Consider the following 16,834-nt stretch of genomic DNA (forward strand, 5'->3'; position numbering starts at 1 on the left):
AGATATGAAAATTTCTATAATTCGAGAATCACTTACTTGCACTACTTTCATTTCATCAGCTTGCGCAGAAATCTGGCATGAGAAAAATTTAAAGTCATTTTCTGTCGATATGTTCCATTGGTGGGTGGAGCTAAAATGAAAGCTTTACCCTTTCAGAACAATTTCCAAAAAACCATACCTAGCGAACACCAATCAAGCAAGTGTAGATGATATTTAGCGTAGAGAAGAAATGCTAAATATAATTTTTAGAAAGGCATGTTTTAGCAATACGTCAATAGTATGCGCTGATGAGTAAGGAACGTGATCGTTTCCAGGATTTCTCGATTTTTAAAGTGATCTGTTAGAAATTGATCAGATTCACTTACACACAATAATTCATACATCTAAAATAATTTCGATCATTGGGAGATCCTAGGATTTTATTCTCAACTCAAAATGGAAGTCCTCTTGATGCCGAAAACTGTTCACTGTGATAATACAAACATATATAGAATGTTGAATAAGAAAGCTTGTAACAATTGACGTTATTGGTGAAGCGATGTAGCCCTGGAATTAAGTCCAACGTGCCCAATGGGATAAATGGGACTGTATTGAAAAAAAATCATTTGAATTTTCATAAGGAAGCTTTATATGAACTCTCAGTATTGGTACGAAATAATTACCTATTCCAGAAAATTGTATTTTCCTCATTACAAGTCGTTACCTTCGTAAGGTTATGTTTGTTTATTTATCATTCTGATAGATTGTAATTATAGTTTTCATTGCTACTGATAGCATTTGATCATCAAATTTGAAAAAAAAAACGGATCTTATGTATAAGCACGTAAGAAACACAATTTCCAAATTCCAACATGGTTTTGTGTCGTGGCACAGTGCCAGTGACAAACTAGATCAACGTAAACAAGTTGATGTGGTGTGTATGGACTTCAGCAAAGCATTTGATCGAGTTTCAGATCATCAGTTGCTCATGAAATTATCAAGCTTTGTCATTTCGAGGAGCCTCCAATATCTACTGAAATCATATCTTAGTGAGATAAAATTATTTGTGGAATACGTGGGATTGAAATAGTTTATATTTAATGCAACTTCCGGGTTTCCTCAAGGTTTAAACTTGGGTCCACTATTATTCCTTCAGTTTGTTAATGATATTTTTGATAGTATCAACTCTAAAAAACTACTTTTTGCTGATGATATGAAGATTTTCAGGGAGATTGAAGACTACTTCGATTGTATATCATTACAAAACGATATCACCAAGTTACATGATTGCTCCCTGGAAAATGAATTATTATTAAACATAGGTAAATGTAAAAAAATGACTTTTTCAAAAAAATCTTCAGTACAAATATATAACTACAAATTGGATTATATAACATTGGCAAGAATTACCGAATCGAGAGATGTGGGTATTATCTTTGATGAAAAACTAACGTTCTCGTCACATATCGAACAAATAACATTCCGCGCAATGAAAATGCTAGGATTTGTGATGCATAATAGCAAATAGTTCTCATCATTATAGGTAATAAGCTCTATATGTTATTCATTGTTCAGAAAAAGTTTCTGAAATTTCTTCACTTAGAACTCTTAGAAGAGTTCAACTATACATCACTTAAAAAACGTCGCCAAATTAACGACTTGATTTTTATGTACAAAATTTTACATAATTAAATCGACTCTTCTACTTTACTTTCATCATTGAGTTTTAACGTTCCTCGTTAAACTTCCATACCTAACTCACAACACCACTTTCACTGTCTTTTGACATGTATAGAAGCTACAATAGTCTAAAAAATATCGCTATATTCTTCTTACCCTTATCTTAGTTCAGGAAAGCGATATATAATGCACTTCAATTTTTGTTTTTCATGACTAATATATGCTTTTCGTTTTGCATTATGTACTCCTATAATTGGGTCTCATGATATGTTGGATGTATTTTTTCAATAAATATATAAATATAAAAAAAATTGACATGAACTTGGACCATGTGATATTGAATTATTCTTCATAGCATCTTAGTGTTGTGCTACTAAAATAATTTTTTTGTCATCAAATGTAACTACCCTCTTTACTATCACTGACTTCAATGATAAAGTTTTTAGTCAATCTTCAATTTTACGTTCTCTTTTAAAAATATATAAGTTTTCAATACAAAAAACTTTATTTGATATTTATTCACAATTGATAATTTCAGAGTGTTCTTTTACAAAAATGTGAAGTTTTACTTGAAATTTTCGTGACGATTTTTTTTATCATTTCAGTGGCATCGAGTTTTCATGGTCCTAACTTGGTCATTCACCTTAGTTGCTTTCGTGCTGATATTTGTTGAACTGAAGGCTTGGTCTGCCGAAAACAATCCCCATGCTATTTTGGGCACCATCACGACGATCCTGTGCTTCTTCCAGCCCATTGGAGCTTACTTCAGGCCGCATCCTGGTACTTCTAAAAGATCCATTTTCAACTGGGCCCATTGGCTGATTGGAAACACAGCTCACATAATAGCAAGTAGGTGGTTATTTTCGAAAAAATGATACTAATACCGATATTGAATATTTAATTGTATTCTTTCTTGCAGTTGTGACCTTGTTCTTTGCTGTAACCTTAACCAAAGCTGAGCTACCGAAATTGATGGACTACATTCTAGTAGCCTATGTTGTGGTGCATGTTATTTCTCATCTGTTGCTGTCGGTGAGTGTTCGAAATATTTCAGAGATAAGATCAGTTTCATAACTTGATAGTTCTGTTTTTATTTACGTAAAAAAATATTTTTTCTCGTATTACCCGTGTAGCTGAATAAGATGCTTGCAGTCACTTGTGCAAATCTTGAGATTATTCTATATTCAATGAAGATATTTGTGGTGAGGATGAAACGTTTTTGGGTATTTACTTCTCCATCTTCATACAAAAAAATGTGGAAAAAATTCGAAGGAAAAAGCAATTAAGTTCAGAATAAACGATTTGCAAAACTGTGTAGATCGTAAACTATAAATATTTTTGAATTAAAAAAAAATTCTTGAAGAGAAGGAAATTTACAAAAAAAAAGTTTCGACCCCCGAAACGGTATTTCTATTATTTATAATTTTAATTTAACCTTGAAAATAGCCGTCCGCGCGGCATTTTTAGGTTATGCGCACGGCATCTAAGCGAGTACGTAACTTGAAAATAATTTTTTTAAGGTACTTTCTGTTGGAAGTTTTCATTAGGGTTGATTTTTCAATAATCTAGACAATTGTTAATTAACAAAATTTTCTAAAACGTCCTTCATCGTTCAAAGTGAAATAAATATTTAAATAATTACCGTAAATTTTTTTCGCTTCGTGGAGCCCTTCTTAGATACATACAAAAGAAGATTGCATGATAAAATTTCTGGAAATTTCAATACTTTGTTTACAATAATTTTTCAAAGTGAACATTCTTTATATGTTCTTATACCACTTTTTTCTTGTAAAATGTTCATCCAGATTGAATATAAATGATTTGCAGGTCTTGAATTGTATTTCTGAGAAGTCTTCAGACAGTAGGGTGTCTTCATTCCCTATGAAAGATCTAACTGGTTCCGGAAGAAATTCTGCGTATGCAGACCAAGGGATGGATGCTCCGGTAAGTAAATGAATAACTAATATGTTTGCATGAATTCAGCATATTTGAAATAATATTTCGAAAATTTTTCAATATATGAATATGTGAAGGGTATAAAATATTTATTTTCTTAACTTTCAAATAGGTTTCGACCATGGTGTTTCTAATTCGGGCTGTCTACATGATAGATTAGTTCAGGAATTCGCATACCTTTTCTTTACTTGGATTGTGTGATTGCATTATAGCGTTCATTATAAAGGTAGATGTCTTCATGACCATTGAAACGTTCCAAGTGGAAGATAAGACCAATACGGAATCTGCAAAAAACACTTCAATTCTATCTCTACATCAATATATGGAGTCGAAAACTTTATTTTTCTTGAGTTGGATACCTAACAATTGATTACAATTTACCGACACCTCAGCGTCATATTGGTAGTTTTAATAACTTGAGAGCACGATATTCAACGATTTTCTAATTCTGAAAATAATACAGGCTTGCTGTATAACTGTGAAGTTTTTCAAACAGAAAGCTGTCATTTGTGATTTTCCAGCATATTGTGACTGTGTATTAGGTAGGTTTAAAAGTGAACGAGTCGTTCACGACCAAATAAATCCAGCTTCTTATCGGAGCCAATTACTTTATTTGATGAGTAAACTCTCAGATCAGTGACAAGAGTGGGATTCTATCAAACGCTGATAACCTAACCCAATCCGCGGCAGGTGTTGTACTACTACCATGACCTTCATTTCCTTGCAAAGAATGATCCACTCCATCTATATATCATGATGTATTTTTCTCAATCAAGCGAGGACGTGACCGGCGATCAATCTGCGACTATCTTCGTCAATTCGAATGTCTGGCATGAAAAGTAGGCCTCCTGTGAGGTATTTCAGAGAATCGCCCTTCCATGTCTGCAGGGTAATAACGGCACTCATCAGCCAAAAAAAGGTTTCCGGAAGTTTTTCTGATGACATGTAGCTAGCCAAACTGGAAAACTCAGGACGTGGAGTGTATTCCAGATCACTAAGCCTAATAAGGATTAAGTGGGGAATGGAAAAAAATACCAGGTGGTTCAAACAGAACTGGCTGGTATCTCAATCGCCACAAAAGAAATAACCAGGAAAGGAATATCTGGCAAAAACATAACAATCTGTGTCACCAAGATTTAGCCAAAGCCTCGGTAGATAACAACATTATCCTGAGATGGATGGAAGGGCACGACAGGAGTAAAGGTAATCGTATTGCCGACTCTTTAGCCAAGAAAGCGGCTGGACTAAGAATTTTAGGACTCAGTGGCACCTACGGCCTGATGACTTCGACAATTGCGGAACTAGCTAAATGTTACACCCATGCTCAATTCCTAAAGATATGGGATGAAATCAAAGGATATAATCTTGCCTCAATTTCAACACATTTCATCCCAATTATACATGAAATTACATCGAGTTTAAAAAAATTGTATTATTGTATCATAACTGCGGTATGATCATGTTTAACTTTGGAGAATTGATTATTATGTGTGATTGATGACTTGTTTATTTTGTGGTAATTCATGACCACTTTAATAAAATGAAAGAAAACACTTTTGTGTTTGGGAGTTAGACAAAAGTGTTTTCATTCATTTCATTAAATTGACTGCTGTTTAAGCCCACTAACACAAGATTATTCAGCTGGTTCGATAACAAAATTTTGTTGAGAAGACGAATTTCAACGTTTCCTTTCCATTGACAAGTCGAAGTTTTCATCTGAGATGAACGAATATGAAAGAAATTATATTCCTTTATTACTCGACCATCCATAATTTTTGATTCATTCATTTTGTAACTGAATTGAACTACTTTTGCGTTGATCGATGTAAAGAATTGTATTTTGTTTTTTTTCCAGTTCTCAACCTTGAGAAAAATCATTTTGGGAGTATACATACTAGTGATTCTGCTCCTCACAATAGCCCTGATCATCATAACAGCACTGGCTCCTATAGAAACGACATTTGAAACAATTCTACCATCCAAAAGTATGAACTGAATGATTGCCCTGGATGCATCAGGATCATAACCAACCAGTCATGAGTGGAATCAACCAAAAACGTCACGTTGGTACTAGAAAGGGTGGAATCATTTGTAACGCTTATTCGAATGTGGTTGACAATGTTTCTTGTTGAATTTAGAATGTTAATAACCTTCAACTGTCTGCAAAAGTGTTAACAGATTTGAAATCTATAGGAAGAAAAAATTGTTGATATTCAAAACTATAAGAATGCTAATTTGGACAGTAAAGAAATTGTTGTGACCTGAAATAGAAATGAGTAACTCAAATAATAGATGAAATGCTAATAATACACTAATCATGGAAATCAGAATTTGGGAATTGATGAAAAATCAAGAAAAGTGCAAAAAATTTGAAAGTCAAGTATGTTAATATCCACAGAGAACTACAGGTAATAACTGTCCTACCCCTGAAACTTCCAGATTATTCGGAGGTCACTCTCCTCTTTCTTCTGTATACCTACCTCCCTTCTTTCGGTTTTCTGGTTGAGCGTACCATAGCCCGTTTTCCAACTTAATTGGAGGTTTCCATACGTTGCGGATCTTCATACTAGACTGACTGTAAGTGTTATCATTATTCAACATGTATACAGCTTCTTCAAATGTTCTTATAAATCAGTATTCTTCACTTAGACGATTTCATTCCGGAGTACTTAATGTTATATTGCTGATTACTTTTATTATGCTCGCCCATACAGACATTTAACGACCTCTTAGTGTCCACAAGAACTATTTCACATAATTTCAGTTCATCTTCATCGGAAGTTATGTTTGTGGTGTCACAGTAATTTACGAGTCGAGTTATTGAATAGTGAAAAGTAAAACATTGGATGAACAAAAAAGAAACGTTGGTATTTCGCGAATATCTCAAAAACTATTGCAGATATTCAAAATTTCGAAAAAATCCTAGAAGAGCGGAAACTTTAGTAAAACAATTTTCACTTTACGAAATTATGGCATTCAGGTTTATAGTTATAATTGAACGGTGAAAATACGCGTAATTCAACTCGTGAACGTGTTGCTATGAAGAGACTATGTTTACATTTTTATTCACTGAAATGATACTTTTCAACATAGAGTACATATTCCACAAGGTGAAGGATTTTCGCTTCAAATAAGCCGAAATAGATACATCCTCTGTTATAATGTTTTTGATATCCATTCATTTCGAGAACAAATAATAACAACATTTTCATACCTAGACATCGATTTTTCAGGCAATAATTGTTCGGTAGCAGCATCTGCTACATTGTAAATTTCGTATGGCATATTTTCAAACTGACTATTGCTGCTCTACTCTTCATAGTTCATTGCAATAATTGCGAACAAAACCATCCAAATTGCTATAGTTATGATCAACTGCTTTCATCAAAACTATATTGCCAAGATTTTCATTTTACTGTGACAACAACGATGTGATTTTTCCCTCCCTAAACCGGACAAATGATACTTTCCAAAAAAAATGCATTTGAAAAGTGGGATTGTGATGATTTTACAATTAGGGAAAATTATTTACCTAATGAAAGCATAATTGAAAGGAGAATTGTGATGAGAGATTATTTTTCATTCAATTTCTCAGAAAGTGAACTAGATTATCGGGGTTTTACCGATACAGAACTTGCCATACTCAAATGTATTTCAAATCTGTTAACAGTTTTCAAACAATGAAAATCCGAATTTCTAACATTCAGATAGATGATATCAGTGCCCATAAGAGTTGGATTCATGATCTACCACCAGATAACGCTGTTTCGATTTATTGTAAATAGCCCTCATAGGTAATAGGCTGGTTCATGATTTCCATGTTTGAGCTTTAATGTTCACAAAAGAACAAATCTGCGCAATAAGTAGTTATGATGACTCTCCTAATGATATTTATAAGATCGACAGAAACATCTAAGCCATATCATCAAATGTAAATGAGATCCCAACGGCGATATTTCGTTAAAGTTAGAATATCTTTCTACATCTTCTACATGTCTAGTTTATTTGTTGGCTGTATTTGAATGATGATACCATATTCATCAGTTCATCGTAGAGAAGGCTAATGATGATTTTGATTTTTCGAAAAACACACACACACATACGTATATTATACATCACTAGATATACAGCTGAAATTGATTTCATTTGGTCCGTACGACCACCGGTTTCGGAGTACTAGCTCCTTGTCAGTACTGGGAGTGTCATTTCAGACGGAGTGAACCATCTGAATATCTCAAACAAACAGAATTAATTCCAACCAATCATGAGCTTTATCTGCAGTTGATTCAGTGGGATATACCACTGTGCCACATGCAGACAAAGTCCAGAAACAGCTCCACAAACACGTACTCCGGCGTTGAAATCCGAATAATAAACATATTCCGGAAAGATGCATATGATATACTCAAGTTCAGGTGGAAACACTTTACCCACTGTTATTTTGGATACACAGGGTGTAACATAAGTACGTTAAAATATTCGAGTGACGTATTCCTGAGACAATTTTAAGAAAAGAAGTCTATATGAACTTGTGTCCGAAAATGCTTCGTTTCGGAGATACTGGGTGTTGAAATTGAATTTTTTTGTTTGCTTTTTGAAAATAACTCTTGCGAAAAATAAGATATTTGCACGAAATTCGGTACCCGGGTTTTTTTTGACGTGGGAAATCATAATTTCGTATAAATTTTCATGTTACATCTAGAGGCCGCTGCGTACGCTGTCATTATTTATTTCAAATTGCCATAACTTTTTTGACAGTAAACTTTTGGCACTTTTCATGAAAAAACCTAATTTCCACACTTTTTCCAAGTAAAAAAGGTACACTTCCTCAACAACGCTGTAGATGATCGTTTTCGAGATATTTACAATTTTCTATATCGATGCATATTACTTTATAGCCAAATTTGATTTCAATAATTTTTGTCACTCTCCGCTTGCAAATAAGGTTAATTAAATCGAGTAGGCTATGAAAGTTTGTTCATAAAAATAGAACTTCGCTGTCATATTTTCAACTATTAATTGACAAATTCATAGTTCGGAGTCTATATACGCAGTATACTCGTACAGACTTCCACTAAACTGAGCATTATCGAACTGCTTATTCAATACAGATAAAAAAAAATGTCAGGTTTGATTATTCAATCAGAAAGTGCTACATTTCGGAGTTTGTAGAAAAAAACAATTCGGAGAAGTACTGTGTTACTTATTAGGAAAATAAACATATAAAAATTGAACAAAACAATTATTACAACAACTGTTCAATGTGACGACCCCCAACAGTAATACAAGCTTCTGCTCTCCTCATCAAAGAATTCCGCACCCGTTGAAAAATGCCCGGAGTGTTTCTTATCGTATCGCAGCAAACAATGATGCGATCCCTCAACATTTTCTTGTTTTCAATGGGGCTAGCGTAAACTAGTGATTTTAGGTGTCCCCAAAAGAAAAAATCGAAGGGATTGAGTTCCGGTGACCTCGGGGGCCAATGCTCAGTGCCTCCTCTACCTATCCATCGTTGGGGATATGCTGAAAAATTTCTTGCTATCACACTAAAATGAGCAGAAGCTTCATCGTGCATAAACCAAGAGTGATTTCGGAGACCAATGGGAACATCTTCCATAAGTTGGGAAAGCTCGTGTTCCAAAAAATGTAGGTAAGCATCTCCATTCAAACGTAAGGGGGGGAAATAGGGCCCAATTAAATAATCTCCAATTATGCCTACCCATATATTAAAAGAGAATCTGTCTTGGAAATGAGTTTGCTTTATCGCATGTGGGTTATCTTCCGCCCAGATGTGGTTGTTATGGAAGTTCATGATACCATTTCTTGAAAAATTAGCCTCATCTATGAAGAGGATTTTCAATAAAATTTGCGAAAGTTGTTCGACTTTTATTTGAAGCCATTGAGCAAATTCGATACGTGGTAGGAAATCACGTAGCGTAAGTGCCTGGACACGCTGAATATGATAAGCATATAATTGCTGTTCCTTTAAAATTCTGTAAACTGTCATGTGACTCACATTTGAAGTTTGAATAATTTTTCATGTACTTGTCTCTGGATGTTCACTAATTTCTTCGAGAACCGACTCCTCCAATTCTACAGTTTTTGTAGTCCGTGGCCGTCCTACTGCAGAATTTGTTTCAAAGCTTCCAGATTCGGAAAGTCGCCAGAAAAGATTCGCAAATGTCGCTGCACAAGGAGTCACGCATTGGGGATACCTTTCCTGATAGATGCGTCTGGCCTCGTTTGAATTTTCGTCAGCCAAGCCGTATGCAAAAACCATATTAGCCATTTCAGCATTCGTAAAGTCGGGCTTGGTGCTAAAAAATCACTGTATAAACTCCGAACTGTGAATTAATAGTTAATAGTTAAAAATGTGACAGCAAACTTCTATTTTTATGAACAAACTTTCATAGCCTACTCGATTTAATTAACTTAATTTGCAAGCAGAGAGTGACAAAAATTATTGATATCAAATTTGGCTACAAAGTAATATGCATCGATATAGAAAATTGTAAATATCTCGAAAACGATAACCTCCAGCGTTGTTGAGGAGGTGTATCTGTTTTACTTGGAAAAGGTGTGGGAATTGGGTTTTTTCTTGAAATCGTCTCAGGAATACGTCACTTGAATATTTTAACGTACTTATGTTACACCCAGTATATTGATGGTTCTTCGTATTCAGTTCAATTTTCAAAACAATGAAATATGTGATCCAGTTGAGAATATTATAGACACACCCACGAATTGATTCGGTGACTTTGTAGCATCTGTGCTTGATATTTAAAGTTTCTGAAAGATTTTCAAATTGAAGAATTATCTAGATCTAGAACGTCTATTGATACATTTTTCCAATTCCTTCTTTGAACTCACAAAAAATTGTCATCGTCAAAAAAAAGAGTTGAATACCTTTATTATTTCTGCAAATCTATTGTGGATCATTAAAATAATATCGTCAATTTCCGCTTGTAATAAAGCTATACATTCCGATGTCAGAAGCTCACTAAAAAGAAACGCATTGTGGATATTGCCCATATGTGGAGTAATGCTACCTTGAAGCATTGTCCATACAATCTCTAAAGGATTAGAGTCTGGTTATTCAACTGAAGTTGATTATATACACATCGCCAATCTTGGACACTCTTATGTTTGTCTAAATGAGATATTATCATCAAGCAGTGTACATTCAATTCGGTTTTGTAACCAATGCAAATTGGCTGAATTTAATTTTGACTGAACAAAAAAAAAATACATCATGCATCATTACTAAAAGCAGAATAAAAATAGTCAAACGCTAGGACTTAACAAACAACCAAATGAACTGAGCAAGAGAACCGAATTAGATAAAAAATTAGTTTCGGAAAAATTAATCTATGGAATAGAAACATTTGGTGACCAGAAATTCTTTTGAATGTTTATTGAAACTGTAAATTGTTTCAGAACCTTTTATCTCTTCCGATAGTAAACTAAACAGTCGAGGAGCCATAGCTCTTCCTATATGAATTATAATGTAATTGTATATTACTGAGTGGAATATGAAAGTAATTTTTTCTGCAAATGTCGAATCTATGAAAAGAACTTATTTTAAGCGGAATCACTATAATTTTTATATCAATAGGAACAGAATTCAAAAGTAACCGATGACGGTAACGTTAAAATCCTCAGACTCTTAAAGTGGTCGCTGCAAGGTGACCCTTCTGATATACCAGCTTGAATACGAATAATTCTCTTCTGGGCAAAGAAAACACCCGCTGTTGAACTAGATAATCCCCAGAAACATACTCCATATCTCAGTCTGGAGTCTATCTGCGCATGATAGAGTTTCAGAAGCTGACCAATGTTAAAACCAGTATAGCATGGGTATAGCATATGTATCCTCTGTTATAGTGTCTGAAATAAAAATAAGCTGCGTACGACAACCATGCTTTATGTCTCCCCAAATCATTACTGACCCTTCTCGGTATGGAATGGCTTCTCTGTTAAAATATAGTTTTTTTTGTCCTCAAGGCTCTTCAAACTCTGTGTCGTCGATTATCACTAACTGAACCAAATCTAATTTCGTCCCAAAAAGAACATTTTGCCACTGAGCTAAAAGCCAATAAACAAGTTAATGTTTGCCAATAAACAAGTAGTAACTGATACATCCATCAATTTATCTATGTATGTCTCATCTGGATCTACTAGCTGCATCTAAAAGCTACCGTTTTTGTCGATTTCATAGGACCGTGTTTTCATGAGGAGAGTCGTTCTATTTTTTTTCATGAAGTGAATCAAATGCAGGAAAAATATCACTTTACAAATTCAAAAGCTCGGTTATTCATTTATCAAAGTGGGAAAATTATTTCAAGAAAAGATGATTACAAATGCTCATATAACTTGTCAACCTCAAACTCTTATATATCTGGAGGTGTGCCAACGCGAAAATTTAAATGATTGATACCCATACCTTCCTCTCTGTTACATAGATATCTTTCACCCTTCTCAACTAGTCCTCGCAATATAAACTTGTTTGAAAGGAGAAACTGACGAATATTCAATGTACATGTAGATTTTACCTATGTTTTGGTAAGCGAAGAATTTGAATTTCGACAAGTTGAGGAAAAAATATTTGGAATGGAATTCGTAACATTCACCTTTCACAGCTTTTCTGCACTCAGATAACTACTACCACCTATACAGGGTGTAACATAAGTACGTCAAAATATTCAAGTAACGTATTCTTGAGACAATTAAAAAAAACTATATAAACTTGTTTCCTGAAATGCTTCGTTTCGGGGAATTTTTTGGTTAGTTTTTTAAAAATAAGTTTTGAAAAAATAAGTTATTTGCTGGAAATTCAGTACCCGGGTGTTTTGACGTGGGAAATCATGATTTTGTATCAATTTTCATGTAACATCTAGAGGGCGCTGCGTACGCTGTCATTATTTATTTCAAATTGCCCTAACTTTTTTTTACTGTAAACTTTTGGTACTTTTCATAAAAAAAACCTAATTTCCACACTTTTTCCAAGTGAAAAAGGTAAACTTTCTCAACAATGCTGCAGGTGATCGTTTTCGAGATATTTACAATTTTTTATATCGATACATATTGCAACGAATTAATGAATTAACTGTCTTAATCAATTTTATTTTCAACAATATTTCACTATCACAACTAATGTATATACAACACTTAGCAACTAATGCTTAATTTATCTTCACAGTTAGATTTCTTTCTTTAAACGCACGATTAACTTTCTAAGTACAGACTACTGCCCGGGACGGAGAGCGGCCTTTTTATATCGTCAACGAACGCTCCGGATCTCTCTAGGGATTTCGGCACTGGCCTAGATTATTCGCGGTGGCTTATCGAGTGCATTCCCGATGAGTCATGCGTTTGCTCGCTGAGATATCGGTCAGGGCCGGCTTCAGATTCATTACAATATCACTTAGCTCCTAGGGCGCTAAGTGAAGTTGCTGAGAACATCGCAAAAACTAAGTATGTGGTGGATCTCGTTAAAATAAACAAATTTTTTTCTATGAAATGTTCATCAAAAAATTATTCGTTTCCAACACATTCATCTCAGGCTCCTTTATTGAAGTTATATTGCGAGGATTGTATTTGAAATATTTTCTGTTGAAAATTGCAACTTAAGTAATCTGTACTTATACTAATTTATTGCTTCTCCTCTAAAGCTATTTATTGTACAACTTGTGTGGTGATAACTTCTTGGAAACAAGATCAAATATTGTCTATTTTTCTGTTTAGTAATTAGTTATGTATATTTTTTCTGTTCAATAATGATGTCAGTTCAAGATGAAGTACGAGATATCAACGAAATAGTTGCAATGCAGGTGCTACTGATATCGATTTAGACTAGTTTCATACGAATAATTTCATTAGATTTTAGAGACAAATTTATGTTTTGTTGTAAATAAAATGGTTTTATATATGAGCGTTTTATTTTCATTCTCAAATGATCTAACAACCTTTTTTACACTTTTTGTCCGAATATCGGAGGAAAACGAGTAACTACAACCATTTTTTGCTTATAGTTTTGAATAAAAAAAGCCTCGTGAAAAATTAAAGTGTAGTCGAACGGATAATTCTCAGGAGGAATGAATATTACATCAAATCATTCAAGTTCATACCAGTTCTTGTGTGGCAGCCTGAACTATCTGTGAGTGAATTTTCTTTTTCTATTGACTGTTATTATGTGTAGGTAATCACTCTAAAGTTTATTACATTATTATCACAGATTATATTATGTTAGAAACATAGTAACCATAGTCTTTCATTGGTGAGTTTCCACCTTTGGGAAGTACCTGGGTGTCCAACTATCGTCCAGAACATTTTCTGTTGTCGTAGAGGATCCACTTTTCATCACCCGTGACTATCCGATCCAAAAAAGGACCGTTTCGCAAAAGAAAAAGAAAATACTTCGAAACGTGACAATTTCTGCATGTTCAAATCGTGGGGCAGTCCCTCTTCAAGATTTTTGCCCTTCCCTGATGTTTCAATCTTTCAAAAACCGCATGGGAGCTGACACCCAGTTCTTCCGCCATCCCATGCACCGTTTGTGATGGGACAGTCTCCACCAGGGTACTCAAATCCTCGTCCTGGATTACTGTAGGTCGACCACTACGAGGTAAAAATTCGCAAACCAACGTCGAACAGAGCGTGCATTAATAATATCATTGTCAAATGCCTAGTTAATTTTTCGGTCTGTTACGGCAGCGTTTCAGTTCAATTTGAATGAGTAGAGAAAAACTGGCAGAAAATTGCTTGACGACATCATACAGTAATACGCTGAAAAAAGGTAAAAATTAGAATTCGGGAAAAAATTAAAAGCATCAATGTATAGGGTACACAATTATCTATCGATCAGTTACAATCACACGTTAAAAGGTAAGACCTCATTAGTCCTTAGCTCCAGCGACGGCTCCTGCATTGGAAAACAGGGAAAGCTAAAGTTATAAAGACTATATACACACAGAAAAGGCCGCCGGAGGCGCGAAAATTTTTTGGGGTACCGCACCTATTCAAAGCAAAATACGTAATATTTGCATAAATGCAAACAAAAATTGTGTATTGCCGAAAATTATACGCATAGAAGTGACCATTAAAAAAACAAAAACAAGAAAAAAGGGTTGTCTTTGTCTTATTTAATATAAATGAACTCTTCTCAGTCAATAAATAATATGTTTCTCTTCCAATATGACAGTTTTGTTAAAAATTGCTACAAATATTTTATAAGCACAAGTACTTAAATATGTTCGTTTGAAGGTGGTTGACAACAACGTAAGGCCTTTTTCCATCACTTTCACAATGGAGAAGGAAATCCACAACGAATATTGCCTTTCTTAGACGTATTGGTGATGAGGACCGACACTAAATGGGAAACATCTATATATCGAAAACCCACTCACACAGGACAGTATCTGAACCAGAAATCTAACCACCATCAATCGACTAAGAGAGGAATCTCAATACTCTACTGGACCGTGCTTGTGGGCTCTGTAATAAAAAGGAAGGTATCGAAAAAGAACTAGGCGTCATCAAAAATGACCTTCAACGAAATGGTTACTCCAATGTGATGGTAGAACAGGCCTTAGCTAGAAGACAGAAAGAACTCCACAACCAGTACTGGTTCCCTACATCAGAGGATTAACGGAAAGGATAAGACGGATTGGGTCCAAGTATAACATCAGAACCTGCTTCAGATCTGGAAACACTATCCGTAGCAGCCTCACGAAAACCAGGCCACCAAACGCGGACTGCAATTCCAAGAATTGCATTTACCGGATACCCTGCGAGTGCGGAGAATCATACATCGGTTTAGGAGAAAATTTAAAGAAGTCACGTATATGTTGTCCAACAACACATTTTGTCAAGCTAGCGTAGAGATACGTAACATATGGAAACCCCTAATCAAGCGAAAAACGACCAACTCCCGCCAAACGGTCATCTCCCGCCAAAACCAATTATCACTCGAAGACGATTGTGGATACTAACAATCGAAACGTTGTGACATAACTTGGTTTGAAATCTTTTAATTTTTTGTTAATAATATTTTTAATTTTTCAATTTTTTAGCAATATTTTTATTAGAGACTCTGCCACCTTCATATTTTGTTATAGTGTTAACAAAAGGAAACGAAGAAATATAGCAGTGACGAAATCAAAAAACCGGCCGTCGGAGGCGGTACAAATTTACCAATATTTTTAATAGAGTCTCTGCCACTTTCATATTTCGTTATAGTGGTGACAACTGGAAATAAAAAAATATGTCAGCAGTGAAATCAAAAAACCGACCGTCGGGGGCGGTACAGATCCAGCAATATCTTCATTAGAGATTCTGCCTCCTTCATATTTTGGTATAGTGTTAAGAAATGGAAATAAAGAAATAAGTCAGAGGTGAAATAAAAAAACCGACCGTCGGGGGCGGTACAGATCCAGCAAAATCTTTATTAGAGATTCTGCCACCTTCATATTTTGGTAAAGTGTTAAGAAATGGAAATAAAGAAATATGTCAGAGGTGAAATCAAAAAACCGGCCGTCGGGGGCGATACAGATCCAGCAATATTTTTATCAGAGACTCTGCCACCTTCATATTTTGGTATAGTGTTAAGAAATGGAAATGAAGTAATATGTCAGGTGTGAAATTAAAAAACCGGCCGTCGGGGGAGGTACAGATCCAGCAATATTTTAATTAGAGACTCTGCCACCTTCATATTTTGGTATAGTGCTAAGAAATGGAAATGAAGAAATATGTCAGGTGTGAAATTAAAAAACCGGCCGTCGGGGGCGGTACAGATCCAGCAATATTTTTATTAGAGACATACTACATATAACACAAATATAATTACCCACAGGTATAATGAAAATAGTTTTTTTTAAATCTTCAATACAGTTCTGATGATAGCACCTGTCACATTTATCACAGATAATGCAGTCTAAAGTTATATTTGAAACTTCTGTTGATCGCCCGCACAGGGGACATATGTTTGACATATTGTGGCAGAGTCTCTAATAAAAATATTGCTGGATCTGTACCGCCCCTGACGACCGGTTTTTTGATTTCACACCTGACATATTTCTTCATTTCCATTTCTTAGCACTATACCAAAATATGAAGGTGGCAGAGTCTCTAATAAAAATATTGCTGGATCTGTACCGCCCCCGACGGCCGGTTTTTTGATTTCAAATCTGACATATTTCTTCATTTCCATTTCTTAACACTA

General features: G+C 34.8%; 1 protein-coding gene across 4 annotated transcripts in view; it reads left to right on the forward strand.

Moving 5' to 3' along the window:
- Nucleotides 1-13,541, forward strand: part of LOC111510846 (putative ferric-chelate reductase 1 homolog) — an 85,943-nt gene extending 72,402 nt beyond the window's left edge. For all 4 annotated transcript variants that reach the window (XM_074186322.1, XM_074186321.1, XM_074186323.1 and 1 more), the window contains exons 8-11: nucleotides 2,265-2,508; nucleotides 2,579-2,691; nucleotides 3,487-3,603; nucleotides 5,471-13,541. In XM_074186322.1, coding sequence (XP_074042423.1) covers nucleotides 2,265-2,508; nucleotides 2,579-2,691; nucleotides 3,487-3,603; nucleotides 5,471-5,611 — 615 coding nt within the window. In that variant the 3' untranslated portion in view covers nucleotides 5,612-13,541. The remainder of the gene's footprint in view (nucleotides 1-2,264; nucleotides 2,509-2,578; nucleotides 2,692-3,486; nucleotides 3,604-5,470) is intronic.
- Nucleotides 13,542-16,834: the final 3,293 nt, after the last annotated feature.

This window comes from Leptinotarsa decemlineata, unplaced genomic scaffold, assembly GCF_025532065.1.
Source record: "Leptinotarsa decemlineata unplaced genomic scaffold, Ldec_3_MD MMD2_tig00078422_RagTag_RagTag, whole genome shotgun sequence".
In the NCBI taxonomy this organism is placed as follows: domain Eukaryota; kingdom Metazoa; phylum Arthropoda; class Insecta; order Coleoptera; family Chrysomelidae; genus Leptinotarsa; species Leptinotarsa decemlineata.